This window comes from Bufo gargarizans, chromosome 1 (assembly GCF_014858855.1).
Source record: "Bufo gargarizans isolate SCDJY-AF-19 chromosome 1, ASM1485885v1, whole genome shotgun sequence".
Lineage (NCBI taxonomy): Eukaryota > Metazoa > Chordata > Amphibia > Anura > Bufonidae > Bufo > Bufo gargarizans.
Genome location: NC_058080.1, coordinates 358,575,939 through 358,598,451, shown reverse-complemented (window position 1 = coordinate 358,598,451; position 22,513 = coordinate 358,575,939). Strand labels below are relative to the sequence as shown.

Genomic DNA, 22,513 nt, shown 5'->3' with positions numbered 1-22,513 from the left:
ACCTGCCCCAGCAGTTACCCAACACCACATAGTAGGTTATATGCACATTCCTATACCTAACAAGGCAATCTGTTTTCCTATAAATCCAAGCACTGAAATTGACGCGGCAGCCATATTACATAAGGCAATGTCCTTTTTTTTTGCCTGCTTATCACAGTACATAAATCTAAAACAAGCAGGGTTCTCCATCTTCAGAGGAAGATGCTCTTTCCAGCCCAAGGCTCTGGATAGTAGAGGGGGGCCCAAAGATAATACTATCTCCTCTATAGTATGAATGTGTCCTAATTTTAGGTCATATGGATATAGCTTGCCAAAAGTAGACAATGGTTTTAATAAAAAACATTGCTTGCTGTTTATGCAGTTCATATAAATACCACGCAAAAAAGAGTAAATTTACTTCCCATAGATTAAAAATATAATGTTTATTCAAAAGACACAAATCAAAACAACAAATCATAATCATATAAATTCCATAATAATGGTTAGCATATAGTGGAAATATCCAATAATAGAGTATCCCAGTTACAGTGATTGTAGAATTTGACCTATTGGTGATTAACTGTTTATGTAGTTCAGCAAAATGCTAAGTAAAAAATCTCCAAACAAAGTGATCTCTGATAAAACAATATTTTTTCTGCAAGATCTACTGTAGCAGAATGGGAAAGCTTGACTATCGATAAAGAGATACATATCAAAGTGTCATAATCAGACATGATGTACAACAATCCATAACAAAATTGAAATACAAGGTGATTAGTAAAAGTGGTTTTCTAGTGTGGACAAAAAATGATGGCAGTGGGCTCAAAGTCGCTTAAAAAGGTAAAAGAACCAATATCACTGCCCGAGTTTCTGCTATTCAAAACTTCCAGCTCCCACTTTGGACACACATGAAATGGACAGTAGCCAATCACTAGCTGAGATGGGTCATGACCAGTGATTTGCTGAGTGAGCATTTCTTGCATGCCAAGACTTTAGAAGGAAGTGGAGAACAGCAGAGACCTGGGCAGCACTGAGAGATTAGTGAAGTGAGGATCAGTTTTGTTACATTTTTAAGCCACTCTGAGCCTGCTGACATCAATTTCTCACTGGACGCCACCTATAAACCATAGATAGGAAGACAAATAGCATATACTGTACAGTATATAGGGAGAGGAAGGGAATGGCAAAATTCACCTACAGAAAAAAGTAGACCTTAACTGCTTTAGCAAGTATGCATTATTGCTTTTAGTTTCACAGTATAATTTAGAATAAAAGCACAATACTTAGTGATGTATGAACATTGCAGGAAATACAGTGTGTAGACAAAGATGGTATGAGTATGCAGAACACAGAGGCTTTAATGCATCTTTAGGTATAGAACACCTTTTTAGTTTTCTGTTCTTTGGGCAATACAAAGAGGAGTTCAAGTCCATGTGAAATGTTATATTTGGTTAGCTCTGAGTTTTAACCTGTGGTAGTATAACTGATGCACAAGCTATTCCTGCAAAGGATTCTGGGAAATGCAAGTCCCTTTCCCATTCATCAGTTTCTGTATTGTATACTTGTACAATGCTAGTCACATTGTTCAAGTGCCAGTTGTAGCCCCCTACAATAAAAATTTTGTGCTTTAAAAGACAGCATCCTGCTTCTGATTGTCCAGCTCTCATTGGACTTACAGTTGTCCACGTGTCAGTCTCTGGAGTGTAATACTCAACGGCCAAAACATCAAAACATCGATCAACATGATCCATCCTACCACCAAAAGCATAAATTCTGTTCTTGGTCCCTACCATGGCATGAAGAACTCTTGGCTCATTCATTGGAGTCTTAAATTCCCACTGATCTAAAGAAGGGTCATAACAATGCAAGGCTTTCTTGTCATCAACGGATACTCCATAGCCACCTGAAATATATAGTTTGCCTTGAAGTGTAGCACCTGCGTGACCCCAAGTTCTGCGTTTTAAAGAGCAGACATATGTCCATTCATTCTTCCTTGGACAATACCTTTCGACAGATGCCAAACTTCCTGATCTGTTTCTTCCCCCAGTTGCAAATAACATGCCATACAAGACATGCAGTTGAAACTGAATTCTGCTCTCTTGCATGGGTTGAATTCGCAGCCACTGATTTAAATGAGGGTCATAGCGAAAACATACTTCTACAGCACCTTCACCACTTCGATATTGCAAATGCTGTCCTCCTACAACATATACAAAATTGTCCAGGACTGCAACACAAGCATGGCTACAACCAATCTCCATTTCATCGAGTTCTTTAAACTGACGAGCAGTCAGATCTGGCAAGTAATATACTTTAGTGCTTACTGTTCGATCATTATCGGTATAAGGCGTTCCACCAAACGTTATAAGTGAGCATACATCTGACCTAATAATGGTCCTACGAGACTGCATTTCATGCTGGCGGAATGGAAGAATTTGGTAGTTGAAGGCCTCAAGCAGAAACTGTCGGCATAACACGTCTTCTACCATGATGTCCACAATCTGAACACTGTCCACCAGCTCGGAAGACTTCATCAATGGAAAGCGAATGTGGCAAAGAACTTGACTAGCATTTGCTCGTCGGGAATAGTCAAACTGCAACCAACGGATTGCAGCATGAAATAAATCTATTTCACTGCAGTTTTTTAACTTATTACTTTGGAGGAAGAAAACTAGCCGTTCCAGAGGCAAATGAAGAAAATCTTCTTCCTCAGAAATTTTAAGAAAATGTTTAAAAGTGAATAAATCAACTGATTCTTTCAGAGAGGCCAGACTGAAAGTTGTTGCCATCTGCCCAATATTTAGACAAGTCTCCACACTCATTGCAGATTTCAGGAACTCTTCACAAAGTTCCACAACAGGTACCATTTGGAGAAAAACAGCAGCTCCAAGGACATCATGAATGCAGTCTAGATCGAGAGTAACTTCCGCACTGTATGCAAAATCAATGATATGTCGCAGTCCTCTAGAAGATACTCCTTTAAGTTCAATAACATCTTGACTGGCTTCTCTCATTCCTCCTGTAAACATCGCCCTTAAAAAATAAATAATTAAGAATTAAGCACTTTTAAAGACAGACAGAAATTTAAAGGTGTATGAGGGATATTATAATCTCTGCATGTGGGACAATAAGGGAGAACCAACAAGTGGATTCAGTGGCGACATCGCAATAGAAACAAAATCCCAAGAGTGGAATCAGTATTCACCGATAGGTATGTTGCACATTTATTTTCACCCTACATGCAGAGATTTTGAATCTAGGAAATAACAAATATTTATATAAAAAAAATATATACATTTACAGTAACTACTGTACAAACAATGGGGGGGGTCACTGTTGGAGGATGTGCATCATTTATGATAAGGTGCACACTAGCACATCTTCTGGCAGTCCATGTGCCCAGAATGAGATATACACCAGCTTGCAGCTGGCATAAATTTTAGTCATCATTTATTTCAGATGGCTTGCATACATGATGATAAACCTGCCAGGTCCGATGGTGCAGCCCACACCACACCTCTTTTTTGGAAAGTGATGAGGACGGCGTAAAAACTCCATGGTATTTAAATAATTGCAAACCTCCAGTTTTCTGGCGTGATTGCTTGATAAATGAACCACAAGAAACAAGTTCATACCTCTGTTACCATTCCATCGAACTTTCCACAGCAGAAATTCTGCTCTGGATTTTTCATGGATTTCACCCTCTGCATTGTGAAATCTGCAGTGGAAATACACAGCTGGAATTTGCTGTGGATTTAAAAGGGAATGTGTCACCAGAAAATGACATGTTTTTAAAATAATGTTTTTATCAATATATCAAGACCTTTGAGAGCAGCTACATCGGCCATGGACACAATGACTTGTATGGGAAAGTTTTCTGGGCATGCTCTGTGACCCGTGAAGAGGTCAGAAAGTAGAAAATAGGTTATGATCTCACCAATTGTAAATGGTGGATCATGTGTTATCTACATAGAGGTGTTACTTGTCATTGTAATTCTGATAGCTACTGAAAAGTTACCTGTACAGAACAGGAAATCACAACCTATTATTAGACCTAGTGGCCAGAGCAAACATTGCTATTAGGGATGAGCGAATTGACTTCGGATGAAACATCCAAAGTTGATTCGCATAAAACTTCGTTAGAATACTGTACGGAGTGGGCGTTCCGTACAGCATTAGAATGTATTGGCTTCTATGAGCTGAAGTTATAACTTCTTGAAGTCTCGCGGGACTTCGGTTAATAACTTCAGAAATTAATTTCTACTGTAAAAGGTACCACTTTGTTTGTCTGGTTCGGTTCCAAGGTACCACTTTGAACCGAAACAGAGTTTGGTAAAAGGTTTTTATCAGTTTTTCCGTTAAAAAAATAAATAAAAAATATGAATGCCCACCCAGCATTTCATAGCTACCATGAATGAAAAACAGAATGCACATGGATGCCGTTTGTGTGCTGTCCGTTTATTTTCATTTACTCAATGACTTCAATGGGTGAGTCTAGTTTGAAGAACGGTTAGAAAATAATGAATACGGTAATTTTATTTTCACGGAACTGTGGCCCACTCTCTATAATGCGTCAGTGTTCAGTCTGGGTGCTGTCCATTGTAGACGGCACCTACACGTGAAAATCATTCATCTGAAGGGGCACATAAAATCCAATCTACATTGCTGGTACTGGAAAACACAGTGGCAAATCCACAATATATACACAACTCATGTGGATGTACAGTCAGGTCCATAAATATTGGGACATCGACACAATTCTAACATTTTTGGCTCTATACACCACCACAATGGATTTGAATGAAACAAACAAGTGGGAGGCACATATGCCAACTGTTGTAATTTCTACACCGTTCACCTGATTTGGATGTAAATACCCTCAAATCTGACAGTCTGCAGTTAAAGCACATCTTGTTCGTTTCATTTCAAATCCATTGTGGTGGTGCATAGAGCCAAAAATGTTAGAATTGTGTCCGTGTCCCAATATTTATGGCTGTAGTGGCCTGGTATGGCCTACACAAGTGATGTTACTGTATGGACTAGACCAGGCATGTCCAAAGTGCGGCCCTCCAGCTGTTGCAAAACTACAACTCCCAGCATGCCTGGATAGCTTACAGCTATTAGGGCATGCTGGGAGTTGTAGTTTTGCAACAGCTGGAGGGCCGCACTTTGGACATGCCTGGACTAGACGGTAACATTGTACATTGAAGTAAATGGATAGCCAGTCAAATATCAGCAACACAAGAACAGACAGGATCACTATGGTAAGTATATTTAGAACAATATAGCCAGCACTATGACTGCTAAATGGGAAGTGTACTTTATCAAGGACAGGTGTGGAAAAACTTTTTGGGTGTGAAGATTTGGACCCAACTTTGACTCTAAAGTCTAATTTCAATCATCTATAATACCCTAAAGGAAACAAAACTTTGTGTGCCTATTTCCAAAAGCTAGGTGATTATTATTAGTATTACTTAAGATGGATCACCATTACTAGCATAGGGGTGAGTATTAGGTGCTATCCTATTTAAACCTTTCGAGACCAGCCACATCTCCAAATGCAAAAGAGGAAGGACAAAAGTTAGTCAGCATCTCTTCCTTCGGGACCAAGCCAATATTGGAAATATATTAGATTTTTCCTCCTTACCTTCCAAGGGCCATAACTTTTTAGTTTTTTCATTGACATAATAGTATGAAGTATTGTTTCTTGACAGCACGAATTGCACTTTTTAACTCCTTCATGACTCGCGCCCAAGAAGGAGTAGAAGTACAGCGCATGTTTTGACTTTCCACACAGCAGACAACCGGAGGCAGAGACCTTGATTGTCCATTTAACTCCTCAAATGCTGTGTTGCAATGGCAGCCTTAGGCCTTCTGAAGACTTTAAGGCCTGTCATAGCGAAGTTCATATTGAGTCATGCCTGTGGCCGGGCTTCATAGGACTATAGTGAATCTCCCATAGGCTGCAATGTTAAATTATTGCAAATTATGGGAGAAGCGATAAGACGACTGACTGTATGTTAGTTAGGTTAGCTTGACCGCAAAGGGAACTTGTGAAAAACAAAACACATAAAACTATGGCAGAATTGTGTTTTTTCCCCACTCTATTTGGAATTTGTTTCCAACTTCTCACTACATTACATGCAATATTAAATGGAGCTATTAAAAAGTACAACTTAACTCACAAAAAACAAGACCTCATAAGGTTATCTGAATGGATTTTTTTTTTTTTTTTTTTTTTAAGTTATTGCACTGGGAAGGTGTCTTTAATGGGTCTATTTAATACTCTATATAACATATTGCAAAACTAAAACTGTGGGGTGCAAACATACCCACAATTCCCCTTATTGTTCTTTGGTTTTGTTTCCATGGCATTCACTATGTGGTAATATTGACATGAATACTTTATCTACTGTTCGGTACCAATAAAGCAACATCACATTTAAATATTGTTTTTTATGTTTTACGGCTTAAAAAAATAATAATAAACCTTTTATAAAAAAAATATGGGCTTTATCACCCATAACTTTTATTTTATTTTCCATTGAGGAGATGTGTATAGACTTGGAACGAGCTGAAGATTTTATTGCCATTATTTTAGGGAACATGCAACTTTTTGAGCATTTTAATTAGATTTTTTGGGGAAGCAAGGTAACCAAAGAACAGCAATTTCGGTGTTGAGTAGGGATGAGCAAACTTGTGTTTAAAGTTCGGCATCCAAGGTCCTGGTTCGGGTTATCTAAGAATTCTATTATGGATTCATAACCTGTATGGCGGTTACACAAAAACATTAGTAGAATTGCTTTTCCATCCCCAATAAAAAATAATCAAAGTTAATTAATAAATCATATGTACATCAAATTGGTTTGATTAACCCCTTCAGGACACAGCCTTATTTCACCTTAAGGACCAGGCCATTTTTTGCAAATCTGACCAGTGTCACTTTATGTGGTGATGACTTTAAAACACTTTTACTTAGCCAGGCCATTCTGAGATTGTTTTTTCGTCACATATTGTATTTCATCACACTGGTAAAATTGGGTCAATTTTTATTTATAAAAAAATACCAAATTTACCAAAAGTTTGGAAAAATTTTCAAATTCCTAACTTTCAATTTCTCTACTTCTACAATGCATAGTAATAACTCCAAAAATAGTTATTAATTTACATACCCCATATGTCTACTTCATGTTTGGATCATTTGGAGAATGCTATTTTATTTTTTGGGGATGTTACAAGGCTTAGAAGTTTAGAAGCAAATCTTGGAAATTTTCAAAAACCCATTTTTTTAGGGACCAGTTCAGGTTTGAAGTCACTTTGTGAGGCTTACATAATAGAAACCACCCAAAAATGACCCCATCTAAGAAACTACACCCCTCAAGGTATTGAAAACTAATCTCACAAACTATATTAACCCTTTAGGTGCTCCACAAGAGTTATTGGCAAATGGGTGGGGGGGGGGTGGGGGGGGTAATTCAGAATTACATTTTTTTTTCCATTTTAACTCATTTTTTCCACTAACAAATCATGGGTTAACAGTCAAACAAGACTGTATCCTTATTGCCCTGACTCTGCCGTTTACAGAAACACTCCATATGTGGTCGTACACTACTGTACGGCCACAAAGCGGGTTGTAGAGAAAAAGAAGCGCCGTGTGGCTTTTGGGGGGCTGATTTTTATGGACCGGTTAATTTACACCGTGTCCTATTTCAAGACCCCCTGATGCACCCCTACAGTAGAAACTCCCTAAAAGTGACCCCCATTATGGAAACTACGGGATAAGGTGGCGTTTTTTGGGGGACTATTTTTAGGGTACATGTTGAGGAAGGGTTCCCCCTTTACAGTACATATGTTTTTTGGTTGCTCTATATTACATTTTTGTGAGGTAAGGTTACCAAAAATTTAAATTCGGAAATTTCATCTCCATTTGCCATAAACTGTTGAGGAACACCTAAAGGGTTAATAAAGTTTGTAAAATCAGTTTTGAATACCTTAAGGGGTGTAGTTTCTTAGATGGGGTAACTTTTACGGAGTTTCTACTCTAGGGGGCCATCTGCACTGACCGGGGTCCAGCCACCAGCTCAACGAGCTCAGGTGTTGAGCGACGAACTGTTGGGCGTACAGGTTTGTCTGTTCTACCATCAGATTTACCAGTTCCTCACTAAAAAAAAGACTGAAAAAGTCGTAAATCTGGATTCCTGATTCACCAACAAAATCAGGAATCGCGGGCTCAAAGTTCTCTGGGGTACATCAGACAAGTCCACCTGCAGGGGGCTCAGGTGGACTGACCTGGTGGGCCAGAAAACTAGTACAAGCCCCAGAGCTGCTCGTACTAGGCTGGGCCACAGGGTCCCTAGCATGGGGGTCCCCTCGATCCGCCTGGCGGTATCTCCGCCGCTTGGGGGCTCATCATCGCTTGATAATGAGGAGGATGCGGATGACAACAGGAACGTGGGGTCCTCATCCTCATTGGGGGTCTCGGACTCGGAGGCAAGGGGGGCGTATTCCTCCTTGGCCGAGAACGTCCGGCGGGCCATCAGGGAGTGTGTGTCTGCGTGCATGGAAAACTTTATTAGGTGTGCGTGTGTGTGGGGCACGAGTGTTCACGCACTTACCCTATAGCTATAAACAAAAAAATGATCCCTAACAAAAAAAAGTGTAAACAAAATATAAAATACAAATGCGCTGTGGGGCGGGGTGGGTGATGCGCCAACAGTGGCTGGACGCAAAGAGTGCCGGCCACAGATGTGTGTGTGTGGGGGGGGGGGGGGGGGCGGGGCAAGCTGCAGCACCCCTGGGGGGTCTAGGGTCACACAGCTAACTGCTGTGGACTCCAGACACCCAATCAGGGGGCTCACAGACGAAAAAATATTTATTTTTATTTTTTTACCTAATCTAACCCTAAATTTGCCCTAACTACCCCTGCCTACACCTCCCACTAGCTGCCTGCCCCTGCCTCCTAAGGTGCCTGACGGCACCAAAAACTCAAATGTCGGTGGACAGCGCGATCTCCTGCTGCTCTCCCAGCTCCACGGACTAGAATGAGCGAGGAGAGCAGCGGCGGAGATTCAAACTTGCCGCGCTCCGCCCACATGCCATATAGGGACCAATCGCAGGCGATCCGGAGAGGTGGCGTGATCGCCACCTCACAGGATCGCAGGACGGTGATTGGTGGTGTATAATCACACCACCGATCACCGTCATTTCCGGGTTATCGGGTCATCAAAGACCCGAATAGCCCGGAAACGCAGAAAACCGCAGGTCTGAATTGACTGCGATCGCCAACATCGATCGCCAACATCGGGGGTCACAAGACCCCCCTGGGCATTGCTACAGAGTGCCTGCCGAATGATTTCGGCAGGCATTTTGTTCCGATCACCGCAGGCGGAGCTGCGGTGATCGTAAATTCTGAGGACGTACCGGTACTCCCTGTGTCCTGAAGAGGTTAAAAGATATGACTCACTGCAAAATATGAGCCCCCATATGGCAATAGTAATGAAAAAATAATAATGTTACAGGTCTTTGAATCTGACCACAGAAAAACTATTTTTTCCATGAAACTTGCTTCTATTGTGTAACAAGTAAAGACTAGTAAAAATTACACATATTTGGTACCATAGAATAAAGGGAATAAGATTTATACATAGCAAAAAGCACAAACTGTAATTTAAAAGAAATTAAATATTTTGTTTCACATTTTCTTGAAAGAGCGAATATAAGTTAACCAATAAACCAAATACTCACTGGTCTCAAAAAACACAAACCCTCATATTGCTATGAGTTATAGCTTTTAAAATGCAGAAATGGGGCTAAATATACATTTAAAAAAGCAGCAATGTTTTGTACTTATTTAGAGCAAATAATACAGAGCCAAGAATACTATTTATCAAGAGCATTCTACAGGCCCAGTATACTGACAGACGTTAAAATATTTGTGTCAAGGATGGTACATTTATCATCTCCCTTGCGCCAGAAAAATGGCTTTAAAAAGTCGCAAGATGTGTTTTTGTGACTTTTTAAATGCAACTTTTTGAGAGAAAAAAAGTGCCTCTTTTTACGTCGCCCTTGTCACTTTTCCTAAAGCAAGGCCAGGAATGGGGTGTGGCCAACAGCAGAGAGAAATATATCTTCACTTATAACAGTTTACTGGTGCAAATTAAGCCAGAAATCTATGGCAACTCTAAGCACGGACTGCCAGAGGATGCGTTTAATTTATGACAAGGTGTGCGCCTTACCATAAATTAGGTGCACCTTCTGGCAGCGCAGGAAGCACTGATCTCGATAAATCTCCTCCATAGAGCTTTATATGCCACTATTACTTGTAGAGCCTGACAATGAACTACAAAAAGGTTGAGGGCTCTGTTTGAGTTTCTTAGTTGACTGTCCTGAAATATGTCTTTAAGAGAAAAAATAATAATTTATGGTGAAAACCTACCTAAAGTAGTCACTGCAGGCAGCTAGGACCACTTTGTGCACTTGGAACACTTCATTGTTTATGGTAAGAATGACATCAAGCAGCAGGCCCTGTGCTCGTAGTGCAGTCAGTCCCTGCAGAACGGTTGTGCTATGGCCTGGAGCGGAAAAGGTGCATTTCATGCTGCTGTTCTTGTCAGCCATGCTAAAAGTAGAGAAAACAACAAGCCGCTGACTATCCTTGTTGGAAGATGACATTTAATACAATGTGTGACATTGTATGTCTTAGACCGCTTTTATTCCTGCAGATATACGAATAATAACCAGTGAATTGTAGTCATGGCACTAGTACTGATCATACACAGAATGTTCTCAGTGCTTACACTGGAAACTCTCTACTTGGCAGTCGCAAACCAATGACTAACTGCCAAGCATAGAATTGACAGCACTAGAACTGAAAATCATCTCTAACTATTACCCACTTTATTATAACATACAAAGGTTAATTCCAGATAAAAAATGAAAATTGCAGCCTGCATTGTTGTAGTGTAAAATCCCCCCTTCTTCATAGCAGTATAAATGAAATTTCCATATTACCTCCCACTTCCCCATTAGTCACAACAGTCCCCACTCCTCCACCCCTCAGCACAAAAAAGGTGCGCAATGTAAATAAACAATGCACGGATTTGCAAACCTCACACCCATATTTTATTTACAATGGATCATAGAAGACATATCAGATGTTGAAAGTGAGACATTTTACTACGGTAGTTCATTAAAAAAAAAAAACTCGTTTGGAACTTGATGGCAGCAACGCATCTGAAAATAAACTGGGAGAATGCATTGTCTACCATTGGGTAGCATCCTCTCTTCTAACAACAGTCTGTGAATGTCTGGGAAGTGAGGATACCAACTGCTGGAGTTTCGGGAGATTAATGCAGTCTCATTCTTGTCTGGTGTAGGATTCTATTGCATTCTGTTTTTATTTACATTTTATACAGCATCCTAACTCTTTTGGAATTGGGGTTATATAGTGTTCATATCTATCTAATACTCTCAACATTGAAATTGCAACACCAAGAAGGACAAGCCATAAGTTATGCAAATCGAGGAAGTAGCAGGTGTCGCTAAGATGTGCAGATGTTCACATTTTCAAGCATGTAGCTCCAACCTGTGGCATGTGAGAGGGGCATAAAAGCCAGACTGAAAGCAGAGTTGTTGTTTTTTGCCAAACAAAACCTCAAAAATCTGAAGAATTTGTGTGGGATGATTGATCATGTGCCAGTTATCTGCACTTGAACTTAGAGAGCTTGGGTTATCACTCCAGCAGATTATTATGTTCCTTGGCCAAGGTGGCAGCATAGTTCAACATTGTAGGTCCTAGCGGTTTGGAGAAGGACGACGAACTGGAATGACACCAAGAAGTGCACAAGGGTGAACCTTTGGACAGACATTGTCTGATTAGATGAATAGTGCATAGTGATCCAGTCTGTACCGCAAATAAAACTGGACATCACATCCCAAACCCAAGCCGGCAAACAGAATCTACAGAAAACATCAGAAGTCATTTGCACAACATTGGCCTAGTAGCCTGATGTCCAGCTAAAGGTATTCCATTGACCTCATGACCTCATCTTGGTACTCAGCGACATGGCAATGGAGGCTGGAATAGAGGTCTATCCTCTTCAGCGATGAGTCCAGCTTTTGTCTCGGATGCAATGATAGCGGGAGATTGTTCTGGAGTCCATGTGGGCAATGCTATGAAGAAGACTTCAGGAGAAGTCCAGGCCAGATGTTGCTTGTGCTGCTGTGAGCAACCTGCGTGGCTTAAATGTGTTACCCATCAAGCACATCTGGGAAGCCATTGCTTGACCATCACAAAAGGGAGCTTCCAACAGCAGATCTTGATGATTTTCATGTCTAAGTGAATTTAACGAGGCAGAGCATTCCTCAGATAACCATTAATAACATTACTGAGAGAATGCCAAGTCATGTAAGTGTGTATTTCTGCAGATGGTGCTTATAATCTACACTGAATATTTTGTTTACATTTTTCATCATTTGCATACCATCAATATGTTTTATCAATCCGGGGATTTCAATAATTCCATGCTTCTTAGTCTTTTAATTATGAGTGTATACATGTGTGAATGTTGGATACCAGATGAGATGCGGTTTGGCATGGGGGCATACACAAATCCTGCAGCACATTTGCATACAGATTTGTAGGTGGCCAAAACTGGCATCCCAGCTAGTCCCATAAATGCTCGATTGGCAATAAATCTGGTGACCCGCTAGGCCAAGGAAGTGTTGCAATCTGGCAGAGACATTCCTGGTGGGAATCCCTTGCTGTGTGTGGGCAAGCATTATCCTGCTGAAAAATGCCAGTTGGAAGCTCTGCCATGAGGTAACCTACGTGGCCGCAGGATGTCCTGAATATCCCTAACACCGCTGACTTGTTAGTATCCTATGTATTACTATTAGGGGGGGCAGACTTTTATGCGATGATTCCTCATTTCATTACACCAGCAGTTTCACACTGCCCTCACAACTTTTAAGAAAGGGGACATGGGAAGCGGGCATGGCCAGCTGCAGCGACAGTTTCCTGGTGCAAATGAAGCCAGAAATCTGTCTAGGCGCATAGACTGCCAGACGATGCACCTAATTTATGACAAGGCCTGCATCTTTTCATGAATTAGGTGCACCCTCTGGCAGCGCAGGGATATCAAGAAGAATGAGACAGTCTTGATAAATCTCCCCCACATTCTTCAATCATCACAGAGAGCTAATATGGGATTGCATCATATTTAGATTTTGTTATTAAAAGGGACACGTTTCTTTTTATTCTAATGAACATTATTTCAAGCGCACAAAAAATAGTCGCTGCAATTGTGCCTAATTTTAATATATCATTGCTATGATAAAATGGTCAAACATAACGCTACATGTAATGTATATAGTGATCAGTCACCATTAGTCACTAGAGCACATTGCGTTTGCTTTCCTTTAGTTATTCAGCTTGGGAAATCCAGTAGAAAGGTTTATTTTTAACATTATATAAATTAGAATTTTTTTGAATTGGGTTTGATGGGTTTGAATATTTCATGCAATTATATAATTAATAAGGTACTTCAAGTGGCAAAAAAGCATCACAACATTTCTGTTTGGTTCTTACTAATACAATTTCTACTATAGATATACTGTAGTTGATTTTTTAAATTAGTTATTTTTGTATGATGGTTTCAAACACCTGCTACCATGAATCAGAAAGCAAAGGGTAAGGAGTGGTTTTGCTGGCAGGACTGCTCTTTACCTGAAAAATCATTCAGCCATTAAAGGGTCATTACCACAAAGAATTTCTCTTCTGTCCACATGAATAGACCCTTGAGGGTGGTGTCAAACAGAGCTTTTTGTGGCAGGTTTTTAATACAGGTTGTTGAGCAAATGTCAGAAGATGATTGGAAGGGAAGGAGAAATATAAAGGAAGAAATTACCGTATTTTTCGCCCCATAAGACGCACTTTTTCTTCCCCCAAAATGGGGGAGAAATGCCCCTGCGTCTTATGGGGCGAATGCTGCCAGTTTTACATCGCAAGCTGCGATGTATGGGCAGAGCGGGGACTCGGGGAGGGACTGGGAGGAGGAGCTGGGGGCCGGCAAAAGCGGAGGGGCGGTGCAGTCAGTGTAGTATAGCACCGCCCCGCCGCTCCGGTATAAGATCTTAAATTCAAGTAATAGATATTAAACATGCCCCCCAACTGCTATTACTACCTTACATCCTAATCCTTCTGTAGAATTCAGGCCGGGCGGGCGGCAGCGTAACTCGTGTCACGTGCCTGCGCCGCCTACTTTATGAATGAAGTAGGCGGCGCAGGCAAGTGACGTCAGTGAGACGCGCCGGCCGCCCGGCCTGAATTTTACAGAAGCGATTACCGTAGGATGTGAGGTAGTAATAGGAGTTGGGGGGCATGTTTAATATCTATTAATTCAATGTGACATCTTATATTTGTATGGCGGCGGCGGCGGGCGGGGGGGGATGGGGATTCGGATCGCGATCTGTGGATGGCACTGTTACAGGGGGGGTGATCTGTGAATGGCACTGTTATGGGCTGGGGGGTCTGTGGATGGCACATACGGTATATAATAGTGCCATCCACAGATCCCCCTGTAACAGTGCCATCCACAGATCCCCCCTGTACCAGTGTCAGCCACAGATCCCCCCCCCCCTGTAACAGTGCAAGCCACAGATCCCCCCCCATAACAGTGTCAGTCATCCACAGATCCCCCCATAACAGTGTCCGTCATCCACAGATCCCACATAACAGTGTCCGTCATCCACAGATCCCCCCATAACAGTGTTTGTCATCCACAGATCCCCCCCCATAACAGTGTCCGTCATCCACAGATCCCCAGTAATAGTGCCATCCACAGACCACCATTAGTTCCAAACCCACCAAACACACAGCACACCTTTTTGGTTAAAAATATTTTTTTTCTTATTTTCCTCCCCAAAAACCTAGGTGCGTCTTATGGGCCGGTGCGTCTTATAGAGCGAAAAATACGGTAGTCTCCTTCTCGCTGGATCCACTTCTGGCTTCGGCTCAAAGTTCTGCATCAAAACTGCCACAAGCTGTGTGTGACACAAAGGGTTGTCCAAGAGTGGACAAAAAATTTCAAGGGCAGGATATGGTATATAAAGAAAAAAAGAGAGAATAAACTTGCAAACGTCTCTCGACTGTGGCTCCTATTAATATCGCTTTTAGTACCCCGCACAAAGTGTGATGTGCCATCTACATGCAGAGACTACTACCAGCCAATTATAGGTCTCTGTCCATTGTATAGTGGAAGGAGTTGTTTTCAGCTTTGTCCACTACACAATGGACAGAGCTGTGTACTTCTGGGGCTGGAGCTACTGTGAAACAGCTGATTGGGGGATGCAGGGTGTTGGACCCCTACCGAGCAGATATTGATGGTCTATTTTAAGAATTGACATTAAAGGGGTTATCCAAGCCCTAAAATACCTCCCCATACGCCCGAGCCCCTCACAGAGGTTGTACTTACCTGGCTCCCCGACACCAGCGTTGCTATATTTGTTGGGGAAGCATTTTAGGGGTTGGATAACCCCTTTAATATTAGGATCCTGATCCATCCATTTAAAAGATGCAGAATGTTTTTCAATTTTTACTTTTAAATAGTGCCTGAAGTATATTTGTTATTATGGGGTTCTGTCTATAAGCTCCACGACATTCAAATATAAAGAAATGGAAATCTCAGAAAGTATGAGAAATCATTTAATTTCTATTCTCCAAAGACACATCATAATAAGGTAACAGTGACTGTAACTCAAGGAAGAGGTTTACAATAACCTGAACCACATGTCAAGATGAACAGTTAAATGCCTATCATTAAATACTGAGGAACAATAACCCTGTTGAATGCATTGTCTTCGGAATGGTTAATGCAGATGACAGAAACATCATAATGCTCCGCTACTACTGCACAATGTAGTTTCAAACTATACAGTGTTCCCCCAAGATACAATGGTATTTGCTGGAGCATCATAAGTTGAAACTATACTCAACAACATACAATGCCTCAGACCCAACCGATCAAGGCCCCTTCTCTGGTGAAATAGCTGGATTAGTTGCTAGTTATCCACTATTCCTGACTGTTATATGTAAGGACTTGTTTTATCTGTTCTAGTTATCTGCCTTTTTTTCTTTAAATCCTAATTTTCTCTTATCTTGGATGACATTTTGGGGCTTTGGAACCAATTCCTCAACTTATAATGGTTTCAACATACAATGGTCGTCCTGGAACCAATTAATATTGTAACTTGAGAGTCCGCTTGTACATGTCAAGGACTGAGTAAGAGTAAGGCCCCTTTCACACGAGCGAGTATTCCAAGCGGGTGCAATGCATAATGCTAACGGAATCTGGACCCATTCATTTCAATAAGTCTGTGTACATGAGCGTTGGTTTTCACGCATCACTTGTGCGTTGTGTGAAAATCGCAGCATGTTCTATATTTTCAGCGATTTTCAAGCAACGCTGGCCCCATAGAAGTGAATGGGGCTGCGTGAAAATCGCATCCGCAAGCAAGTGCGGATGCGATGCGTTTTTCACTGATGGTTGCTAAGAGATGTTGTTTGTAAACATTCAGTTTTTTATCACGCGCGTGCAAAACGCATTAAATCGCATTGCACCCGCGTGATAAAAACTGAACGCGATTGCAGACAAAACTGAATGAACTTGCTTGCGAAATCACACATTTTTCACTGAACGCATCCGCTACGCATCTGGACCTAATCCGCTCACGCTCGTCTGCAAGGGGCCTAAGAGTAAGGCTACTTTCACACTCGCGTTTGGTGCGGATCCGTCATGGATCTGCACAAACGCTTCCGTTCAGATAATACAACCGCATGCATCCGTTCAGAACGGATCCGTTTGTATTATCTGTAACATAGTCAAAATTGTGCCATATTGTGTCAGTGAAAACGGATCCGTCCCCATTGACTTACATTGTGTGTCAGGACGGATCGTTTTGCCTCCACATCGTCAGGCGGACATCAAAATGCTGCAAGCAGCGTTTTGGTGTCCGCCTCCAGAGAGGAATAGAGGCTGAACGGAGGCAAACTGATGCATTCTGAGCTGATCCTTATCCATTTAGAATGCATTGGGGCTAAACTGATCCGTTTTGAGCCCTGAAACGGATCTCACAAACGGAAACCAAAACGCCAGTGTGAAAGTAGCCTAAGAAGTCCAAGGTCTTTTCATTTTTTCCATTATTGTTTGTGTGCCTCAAGTTGCTATTATTATAGATTTATCTCTTACACAAACATTCCCATGTGGCCTTCAAACATGCAATAGTACATACAGTACCTAATGCTAGGCTACTGAGAACAGAGATAACATTGTACCTATCGGTCAGGCTCTGTTCACAGTTTTTCCAAGTCTTTTCTGGTATACTGTAATTTTGATGGCAAAAATAACACCATAAAAAAATTTGAACTCATTGCGGGCACAGCTGTCATGGTTCAAGCATGAACCAAGGCTAAACTTTACAAAATATTGATGCATGCAACTGTAGATAATAGTTTTATACCGTTACATTTTCCCAGTCAATATATTTGTTAACATTTGCAATTTAGTACTGGTATATACAGTATTTGAAGAACAAAAAGACACCAATTTGATAAACTTCTACTTGGTTGGTGTATGATTTGTGTAACTGCTTTCTTCTTAATATATTATTCTGTGTTGGAGCTCTGACTTCTTGAAACAAAGCTCCAAGTCTCCTCCATAGATAAGAATAGAAAACATAACACGTTGGCTGCCGTGAGTCACTATTAGGGAGCAGTCGCATTACATTGCAGTCCGCAAAACACAGATCCGCAATAAAATACGGATGACATCTGTGTCACATCCGAAAGTCAGATAATAGGACATGTTATATCTTTTTTGCGTGACTGCGGAACAGACATACGGATGCGAACAGCACACTGTGGGCTGTCTGCATTTTTTGCGGATCCTTTAAAATTAACAGGTCCAAAAAATAAAAAATAATTAAAAAATTGGACGCAGACCAAAAATACAGTTGTGTGAATGGGGCGTTAGTGTGAGCTTGCTGCATACTGTCTTATCACTGCATTCAATTAATAAATGTATGCAGTTATCTCCTGAACTCCCTCTAGTGGTAGCTAAAGGTATTTATGTGTTATATTTATATTGATGCAGGGGTTTTGTAAATTTGTATCAGAAAAAAACGAGGCTCTTATCACTATAAAGATATATTAAATCCTTCAAGAACCTGTGATTTACCATTTTTGCGTTTCATTTTTTGGTATGTACGACTTTTCAATCACTGTTATAAAAAATTTTTTGTTGGGTAAGGTGACAAAAAAATGGCAAAATATTTTTTTGTTACGGCATTCACTGCACATGATTTTTTTTTCAAATATTTTAATAGTTGAGACATTTTCAGACACGTTGATACCTAATATGTTTATTTTTTATTGTTTACATATTTTTTATATAAGAACCAACTGTTAGGGCTCTTTCACACCTGCGTTATTGTCTTCCGGCATAGAGTTCCGTCGTCGGGGCTCTATGCCAGAAGAATCCTGATCAGGATTATCCCCATGCATTCTGAATGGAGTGAAATCCGTTCAGGATGCATCAGGATGTCTTCAGTTCCGGAACGGAACGTTTTTTGGCCGGAGAAAATACCGCAGCATGCTGCACTTTTTGCTCCGGCCCAAAAAACTGAAGACTTGCCGCAAGGCCGGATCCGGAATGAATGCCCATTGAAAGGCATTGATCCAGATCCGGCCTTAAGCTAAACGTCGCTTCGGCGCATTGCCGGATACGACGTTTAGCTTTTTTTAGAGTGGTTACCATGGCTGCCGGGACGCTAAAGTCCCGGCAGCCATGGTAAAGTGTAGCGGGGAGCGGGGGAGCAGCATACTTACCATCCGTGCGGCTCCCGGGGCGCTCCAGAGTGACGTCAGGGCGCCCCAGGCGCATGGATGACGTGATCGCATGGCACGTCATCCATTCGCATGGGGCGCTCTGACGTCACTCTGGAGCGCCCCGGGAGCCGCACGGATGGCAAGTATACCGCTCCCCCGCTCCCCGCTCCTACTATCAGGACTTTAATAGCGTCCTGGGTGCCATAGTAACACTGAAAGCATTTTGAAGACGGATCCATCTTCAAATGCTTTCAATACACTTGCGTTTTTCCGGATCCGGCGTGTAATTCCGGCAAGTGGAGTACACACCGGATCCGGACAACGCAAGTGTGAAAGAGGCCTTAGTAACAGCTCTTGTATTTAGAGAAGGCTCCTGCTCCTGGTGATGGACCATGTGATGAGCGCAGTGACGTCTTCAAAGATCCTTTAGCCAGGTCCTGAAGAAAGTAGAAAGAAGAGGAGAGCTGCTACGCGATCAAGTGGATGGGGCGAGTTAAATTTGTTTATTATTTTTAACCCCTCAATGGACATTTTACTAAGCATTCTGTATTAAGAATGCAATTATTTTGCATTATATTTAATAAAGATTGGGTCCCCATCCCGATCATCTCCTAGCTACCATGCATGAAAATTGCACCGCATCCGCACTTGGTTGCGGATGCTTGCGATTTTTACGCAGCCCCATTCACTTCTATGGGGCCTGTGTTGCGTGAAAAACACACAATATAGAGCTTGCTGCGATTTTCACGCAGCGCACAAGTGATGCGTGAAAATCACCACTCATGTACACAGCCCCATTGAAGTGAATGGGTCCGAATTCAGTGCAGGTGTAATGCGTTCACCTCACGCATTGCACCCGTCTGGAATTCTCGCCCCCGTGTGAAAGGTCTTTAGGTGTTCCACAAGAATTAATGGAAAATTGAGAATTTCACTTTTTTGGCAGATTTTAAGTTTTAATTCATTTTTTCCAGTAGCAAAGCAAAGGTTCACAGCCAAACAAAACCCAATATTTATTACCCTGATTCTGCGGTTTACAGAAACACCCCACATGTGGTGGTAAACTGCTGTATGGCCACACGGCAGGGCACAGTAGGAAAGGAACGCTATATGGTTTTTGGAAGGCAGATTTAGCTGAACTGGTTTTTAGATGCCATGTCCTATTTGAAGCCCCCCTGATGCACCCTTACAGTAGAAACTCAAAAAAGTGACCACATTTTGGAAACTACAGGATAAGGTGCCAGTTTTATTGGTACTATTTTGGGGTACATATGATTTTTAATTGCTCTATAGTACGTTTTTTGTGAGGCAAAGTAACCAAAAAAATTGATGTTTTGGCACCGTTTTTATTTTAAATTTTTAACAACATTCATCTGACAGTTTCGGTCATGCGCTATTGTTACAGAGCAGGTTGTTACGGACGCAATGATACAAAATATGTCTTCTTTCTATGATGTTTGTTTCAGTTTTACATAATAAAGCATTTTTGAAAACAAAAATTTGGTTTTTGTATCTCCATTTTCTGAACGCCCTATTTTTATTTATTTTTTCTGCCGATCGTCTTGTGCAGGGGCTCATTTCTTGCAGGAAAAGTTAATGTTTTTATTGGTACCATTTTCGGGTACATATGATTTTTTGATCATTCATTATTACAAGTTATGGGGCAAGGAGACCAAAAAATTGGTTGTTTTGGAGCAGTTTTTATTTATTTATTTTTACAGCGTTTACCTGAGGAATTAGGTCATGTGACGTTTTTATAGAGCAGATCATTTCGGACGTGGCAATACCTGTCTACTTTTTCTTATTTAAGTTTTACACAATAATATTTTAGTGTATCCATAGTCAGAGCCATAGCTTTTTTTTATTTTTTTTGACAGATTGTCTTAGGTAAGAACTCATTTTTTGCGGGATGAGGTGACGGTTTGATTGGTACTATTTAGAGGGGTATATGCCTTTTTAATCGCTTGGCTTTTTTTTTTACACATTTTTTTTTTTTTTTTTACAGTGTTCACCTGAGGGCAGGGGGTGCAGAGGTAGCAGTCGCTACCCGGCCCAGGAGCCTGAGGGGCCCAAAGACCCTTTTGCCACATAAGAAGACACTAGTATTATAGAAAGTGTATGCAAGTTACACCTCTGGCTGGACAGAAGGGGTTAGGTTAAGAATTTGGTATGAAGGGGGGGGGGTGCAGTTTCAATTTTTGCCTCATGCAGCACGAAGGTTTGAGGGAAGGGAGGCCCAAGCTGAACTCTTGCCCATGAGCCTTTAGCTACGCCCCTGCCTGAGGGGTTAGGTCATGTGATATTTTTATAGAGCTGGTTGTTACGGACGTGGCGATACCTAATATGTATTTTTTTTTATGTATTTCACTTTAGCACAATAATAGCAGTTTTGAAACAAAAAAATTTTTTGTGTCTCCATGTTCTGAGAGCTATAGTTTTTTTTATTGTTTGGGCGATTGTCTTAGATAGGGGCTCACTTTTTGCCGGATGAGGTGACGGTTTTATTGATACTATTTTGTGGGACATACACCTTTTTGATAAGGGGAAAGGGGCGTTTTTTTTTTACTTAAAACACTGTATTAATTTTATTAAAAACACTTCTTTACTTTATTTCTGATGTTCACTTTTGGGTGTCTGATCCCCTCTGCAATGCATTACAATACATCTGTTTTGTAATGCATTGCCTGTTCGTGTACTACAGTGAGTAGTACACTAACAGGTTGCCTAGGAGACCCAGCCTGAGGCTGGATGTCCTCGGCACCCGTAGAAGGCAGTTCCCGATGCCGTGCAAGGCATTGGGCAGCCTCTGCATGGCATTGGGCTGCCTTCTAACACATCGAGTCCCTGCCACAGCAGCACGGGGACTTGATGCGCTCCCTCACCCAACACAAACCCATTCTATGTCGCGGTCAGCGCGGACCGCGGCATAGAAGGGTTTAATCCGCTGGCGGCTTTTACAGCGATGCCGGCGGATACAGCAGGGGCCTAGCTACCACAGACTGCCGGGCCTCTGCAGTGATCAAGCGCGCACCGCTCCGATGCCCGCCCGATCACCATGACGTACTATTACGTCAAATTGCGGGAACGCAATGGCTTCGATGACGTAATAGTACGTCATGTGTCGGGAAGGGGTTAAGTATTTATATTTTTATTTTAAAGGAAAGGGGGGTTATTTGATTTTTTTTTATATTTGTAAAAACTTTTTTTAACTTTTTTATTTAAGTCACCTTGGGTGACAATAACTGGCAATCATTCGATTGCCCATAGTATTCAGTGATGGCTAAATAGCCATCATTGAAGACTTCATTTGCACTATATCAATACAAGGCTGCCACCTAGTGGCCTGTATTGATATATACAGCTAATTGACTCTGAAGCCTGCTTGAGGCTTTGGTCAATTAGCTCAAGGTAACAGGTTCCCCGATCTCAGTCGGGGAACACAGTTACCGGACCGGAAGCGCGCGACTTCCCGTTCCGGTCTGCGCATCTGACCACGGCATCTGAAAGGTAAGAGGTATGCGATCAGCCTTATGGCTGATCGCATACATATGCCGCGGGTCTCTGCTATTTAAAATAGCAGAAACCCCGCGGCTAAGGCACCCGCTGCACGCGTGAGCCGGCGGCATGTTTAGGGATCGGACCTAATAAATACCA

At 41.6% G+C, this 22,513-nt stretch overlaps 1 protein-coding gene across 3 annotated transcripts in view; it reads right to left on the bottom strand.

The window, feature by feature from the left end:
• Positions 1-417: 417 nt before the first annotated feature.
• The window catches only part of KLHL26 (kelch like family member 26), a 61,631-nt gene continuing 39,535 nt past the window's right edge, over positions 418-22,513 (bottom strand). The window contains exons 2-3 of one of the 3 annotated variants that reach the window (XM_044283318.1): positions 10,415-10,597; positions 419-3,012 (exon numbers count right to left, since the gene is read on the bottom strand). In XM_044283318.1, coding sequence (XP_044139253.1) covers positions 1,431-3,012; positions 10,415-10,597 — 1,765 coding nt within the window. In that variant the 3' untranslated portion in view covers positions 419-1,430. Of the gene's footprint in view, positions 3,013-10,414; positions 10,695-22,513 lie in introns of all 3 variants that reach the window. The other 2 variants (XM_044283312.1, XM_044283325.1) reach the window with 2 other exon arrangements.